Genomic DNA, 5,357 nt, shown 5'->3' with positions numbered 1-5,357 from the left:
GTGGAAATGTTGAATGGCCAGGGAATGAGGATAGGACCAGATGTAGATCTTCAAAAGCGACGATCCAGATTCCCAATGGAAGAAGGATGGGGCTTTCTAGGGGGAACCCAAACTTTAAAAGTTATGATCCTCCAGGCTTGACCTTTGCTCCGGCAATAGAAGTCCTACGATTTGTTTTGAACAGTCAGGTATGAAGGGTGGGGAGAGGACCGTCACTCCAGGAGGGTTACAGGTCCTAATTTGAACCATCGTAGGAAGATATTCAACCCTTGCCTAAAGCAGGATCTAAATTTGCCGAGCCAGGCATATTCAGTCCTCTGCACTTCACTTCACTACAACAAATGTTTCACTTTTTCGGCACACTCGAAGTTCGCTACGCCGGGGAACAAAATCAAACACTTGGGTGACATGAATTTGTTAATAACTCACTTTCTAGCGTTTAAAAACAAAGACCCAGCAATCTCCATCTGCATTTTGTATTTTTCTGATAGCCCTTTGTAGCTTTAAAACTTATACAGCGACCAATAGAAGCCCCTGATTTATGGAGTTTACTAAAGCTAACTGAATACTGCTTGTCAGGGCGCACTGAATGGCTCTCCCGCCTCATACAAGAACAGGCTTTGTGTTGCTAAGCGATTAGAGCAGATGTAATGAGATTTACCCCAATCCTGCTTTGGCCTTTCCTATCTTCAGTAAAATTGTGTGTTTGTGTGTCTTTTTTTTTCTTTCTCGCTCTCTCTCTCTCTCTCTCTTTTTTTTTTTCAGGCCTGGGGGAGGAAGGGGGAAGAGGGATGAATTTCTGAGTCTGCCTCATACACTGTAGCAAATAACAGCGTAACTTTGCCTTTAGTTTAATGAGTCTGGATATTTACTATTCAGAAGTGAGCAAAAAAGAACACCTGTCTACACAAGGAAGAGAAATTTCGCCTTTGTAACAGAATGAAACATTATCCTAATGTTATATTCATAGCCATAAATTACTCGCTACACTTTCTTTGCATACCTTATCTACACACTTGCAAAAGTGGGTAAATAAAAAGCGGAGGTGCCTGTAGCGAGAGAATGGATGGAGACATTATAACGGTTATTATTTTCATAATTAAACATTAGTTCTAGGATGGGCTAAAACAACGAATGTTTGTACGGAGGTCATGAGGGATTTAGTGATTCTCTTCTCTCCCTCCCCGCCCCACTCTTAAATAACGTATTGATAATTTTGAGGGGGGCGGGGGTGAAATGAATGTATAGAAATGCATGTTTAAAGCAATGCAAAAATGGAAAAATTACATTAAATTCCGGTGTAGTCAATGACTTATTCTTTTTAAGGTTTTTTTTAATTAGCCCCTTGCAAATAAATGGTAAAGCTGTACAAAATCAAGCTAGATTTTTAATTCTGTAAGGCATGCTGGCTATCCTAGTTCTTTGTTGGCTGTGGTTTTTTTTTTTTTTTTTTTTTTTTTTTTTTTAAGATGCATTTTGCGCTTTGCTTTCCGCTTGGCTTGATGCACGCAAACTGAATTTGCAAGTAATGCAGGAGGAGAAAAAAGGGGGAAGCGAATTCTGGTCACGTCCTTGCTAACTGACAACAAGCAGGCTAGCCAAAAAAAAAAAAAAAATCTTTTTGAATCTTGGTAATTGGGTACTTTTACACTCAGATCACGCTATTTGGATAAAATAACAAGTTTAGGAAGATCAGTGTCATTTCTACTACTTTGTTTTTTGTTTTGTTTTTTTATTCCCCGCCCCCACAATCCCGCTTTCCCCCAATGATTGAATTGATTGCTTGTGTAAAATAAACATCTAAAAGGCAAAAAAAGAGTAGCCTGTCTATTTCGGTGGCTCTAACTATACGTTTCCTCATATTTTCTTCTACCCTGTTTCGTTGGAGGCGGTGAGAGGATGGTCGGAGCAGTGAAAATGTGGGATGGAGCGCCCTCTTTTTTAGGGTTCATTCTTTTAGGAAATTCTTTAATGTGCAGTGATTTCACGAGGAACAATGAAGCCATTAATCACCCCCGAGTCTCTTGGATTAGATACACATTTGCAACATAGAAGGGCAAGAAAACAATTGTAATACCTCTGTATCTTTGCATATATACGTTACATCCAGGATACATACACATACTCTATATGTAACTTATCTCTGGCATGTTATCACTCAACATTTTTCTCTTTACATTCATAGTTATCAATGGCAGAAGTAAAATTACATGCAATAGGCAGCTGATCACTTTAATTTTAAAAAAGGTTTTATTACGAAACTAGCTTGTATAAAACATGGTTATACAGGACTTTTGTAAGTTTGTAATAAAACAGTAAGAAAAGGCAGTGGTATAAGGGCTTTTTTCCTTTTTTTTTTTTTGTTTTCCTTTTTCAAAAGGCAGCATATAAAAACAAATGGCTACCATTTTTGGGTTTGGACAATAGCTGCATAAACTTTGTTCACTTTGAACATTGTTTAATAACATTATTAATACATTAACAAAGTTTCTATAAAGTAAGACACGTTGGTGCTAAAGTACATCTGGAGGAATTCCAAGTCCTTTACAAAACCACATACAAAAAATGGCAGTTGTAAGGTAAAGGTAACGTTGACTACATGTCTAAATATCAAGAGGTAATAAGTATTACTTTTTTTAAAAAAAAAGTCTCAAGATATACACATTTTAAACCATTTGTACAAAAAACCTCTATAAATTTCTCTCTTATGTACAAAAATAGCTTAATATATCCCCAAACTGGTTAGGATAGATACAAATAGATTTTCTTATAATAAAAAATTCACAAAAAAGGACTGGAAGCATTCAATGATGAAAATGGTAGAAAAAAGTCAAAGTGATGGGGGGAGGGGTGACTTTAGAGGGTTCTTTGAGTACAGCATAGTTTAATTTCAAAATCTCCACAAACATTAGGAAACTAATTGTGGCCATAGCGTAATGAACACCAGTCTTTAAGGGCTAAAACTGTACGAGGAGGGGATGGGGTGGGGAAGAGCCCCTCTCTATGTTGAGGCTAGGCAGTGCTCTTCCCTAGAGGGATAGGATGACACTTGTTTTTGAGGACACATGCTTCATCATGCTGTGGTCCCCGCAGCTTTCAAATCCATCTTGGTCTTGTGAAACTGACCGGAGTGCAAAGGCAGTGAGTGCTTCGGTGTTCTTGGAGAGGCGATACAAACTCCTCGTGTGCTATGTATTTTCCCTTCCGCGGCGGGGGCGAAATGCGTTTTGTTTTTTGTTTTTGCAACACTCCTGGAACAAACAAGAGAGAGAGAGAGAGAGAGAGAGTCAGAGTCAGCGTCAAGGTAGCTCTTAGGTACAACCAGCTGCAAGATCTAGGCGGGGGGAATTCTGCTCATCTGCAGCTTCATCAGTGTTCACTGAGCCCTTCCCAGGGCTGCACAGCCCCCCCCCCCTTCCCCAATACCATCCCCAGGCTGGGGATCCCGGCAATAAAGGATCCCCCCGGCTGCTAGGGAGCGCCCCGAGAAGGGCTCCCGCAGAAGCCAGACCCACCTGCTGCAGCCAGAGCTCAGAACCAGTTGGTGAAGTCCAGCAGCTCCTGCTCTTCGGGGCTCAGCGGGTCGTAGGACCCTTCGTCGGAGGAATAGGAGGAGACGGGGGAGCCCGCCATGGAGTTCATGTCGTGGGAGTAGCTGGGGGAGATGGTGGGGGACAGCACCCCGGCCTGGAAGGCGGCGCTGACGGCGTCGTGCTCGTCCAGCAGCTGCTGCAGGGCTCGGATGTACTCGACGGCCGAGCGCAGCGTCTCCACTTTGCTCATCTTCTTGTTGGCCGCCCCGTTGGGGACGTGCTCCCTGAGGGTGGCGAAGCCCAGGTTCACCAGCTTCACCCGGTTCCTCTCCCGCTCGTTCCGCCGCGCCACGGCCGCCGGCTGCTGCTGCGGGAGGCTGTAGCCGAAGCCGCTGAAGTTGAGCCGCCTCTTGCAGCGCATCAGCTCCGGGGAGGACGAGCGCTGCCGCTTGAGGGGCTTGGGCGCCGCCGCCTTGCTGCCCGGCGAGGGCTGGCCGCCGGCCGGGCTGAGCGGCGGCGGCGGCGGCGGCACGCTCTGGGCGGCGGCGAAGAAGCAGGCGGGCTGCAGGAACTGGCTGGCGCCGCTGTCCATCTTGGCAGGGCTGGCGCTGGCCATTGGCAGCCAGGGGAGAGCGAGCCGGGGCGCGCGGGGCTGGCGGGCGCGCGGCGGCCGGGCTCGCAGGGGGACGGAGAGAGCGCGGCGCTTCCTCCCTCTCTGCCCCCCTCCTCTGCCCCCCTGCGCACCGGGCTGCGGGGAGGCTCGTGGCGCTCGCGTGTGCGCAGCCTGCCTCGCAAAGCCCCCTTTTGCAAGCCAGCGGCTGGGGATTGTGTCTCTTATAAGGGGCGGCCGGGGCTTTGCCGGCCTCTCCCCCTCCGCTCCCCCCCCCCCAACACACCCACCCACCCACCCACTCCCCCTGCGGGGTCCCCCCACCCCCTCCCCACACGCTCTGCACCTTGCGCCGTCCACGCTCCCCGGCTTTGCAGTGAGTGGCCGCGGGCCGGGGAGCGCGGCCGCCTTTTCAACGCGGGGGGTGGGGAATGGGGGGGGGGAGAGAAAAAACCCACAACACACGGGGCGCCCCGCACACACGCGCTGGCCCCGGCCCGGCCCCGCCTCCGCTCGAAACAGCCCCCCCCCCCACCCCTTTCCGCAAGGCCTCCAATTCATTCACCCGCCTCTCCCCTCCAGCCCTACCCCTCCCGGGTTTGTTGTTGCAAGTGCGTGCGCCAGGCGCGTGCCGCTCTCCCAGCCGCTGAATAAACAACCGGGCTGGGGAAGGAGCTGCGGCGGGGGGGTTGGGAAGAGACCCAGAGGCTGTAGCAAGCGCTGATGGGTTGGGGGATGTAGCCAAGCCTCGGGGTTGAGGGCGCACAGGCAGCAGGGGAGGTCTTTCTGGGACCAGCCCCAAACCCGAGCAGAAGGGGAGGCAGGCAGCTCGGGGAGAGCTCACCCAGCCCGGCAAGGTGCCCAAGCTACGAGCTGGCACAGAGGCTTGGTCTCCTGGCGAAGCAGGGGACGCATTGCCGTGTTCAAACTCAGGGTTAAAGCGGCGGCTGCAGTGGGGGCGGGAAAACGCAGGGCAGATCTAGCAGCATCGGGGACCCATAAATAGAGACATTTGGGGGAGGGAGAGAGGGGCGCGTCTTTGGACGCCACTGAAATATACTAGACTTTAGGAGAGAGGCGGTTTTGGAGGGGGAAAGAAGAAAGGCAGGTGGAAAGCCCGATCCCGAGAGATGCTGAGCACTCGCGACTTTCCTGGAGCGCAGTGAAAGTCCAAGGTCGCTGAGCACCTCAGGAGTTGGACCTGCAGTCTGGAA

General features: G+C 49.7%; 1 protein-coding gene across 1 annotated transcript; it reads right to left on the bottom strand.

The window, feature by feature from the left end:
* Nucleotides 1-2,063: 2,063 nt before the first annotated feature.
* Nucleotides 2,064-4,402, bottom strand: ASCL1 (achaete-scute family bHLH transcription factor 1). The gene is made up of 2 exons (XM_048831540.2): nucleotides 3,516-4,402; nucleotides 2,064-3,251 (listed from the first exon to the last, which is right to left on the bottom strand). The coding sequence occupies exon 1, from the start codon at nucleotides 4,147-4,149 to the stop codon at nucleotides 3,532-3,534; it is 618 nt and encodes a 205-aa protein (XP_048687497.2). The 5' UTR covers nucleotides 4,150-4,402; the 3' UTR covers nucleotides 2,064-3,251; nucleotides 3,516-3,531.
* Between the last annotated feature and the right edge of the window lie 955 nt (nucleotides 4,403-5,357).

This window comes from Caretta caretta, chromosome 1 (assembly GCF_965140235.1).
Source record: "Caretta caretta isolate rCarCar2 chromosome 1, rCarCar1.hap1, whole genome shotgun sequence".
Classification (NCBI taxonomy): Eukaryota; Metazoa; Chordata; order Testudines; family Cheloniidae; genus Caretta; species Caretta caretta.
Note: the sequence above shows the minus strand (reverse complement) of the source record. Positions and strands in the feature narration are given on the sequence as shown.

Coding starts and splice junctions, on each gene's coding strand:
- ASCL1 (XM_048831540.2), bottom strand. CDS start 4,149: ATGGCCAGCGCCAGCCCTGCCAAGATGGACAGCGGCGCCAGCCAGTTC.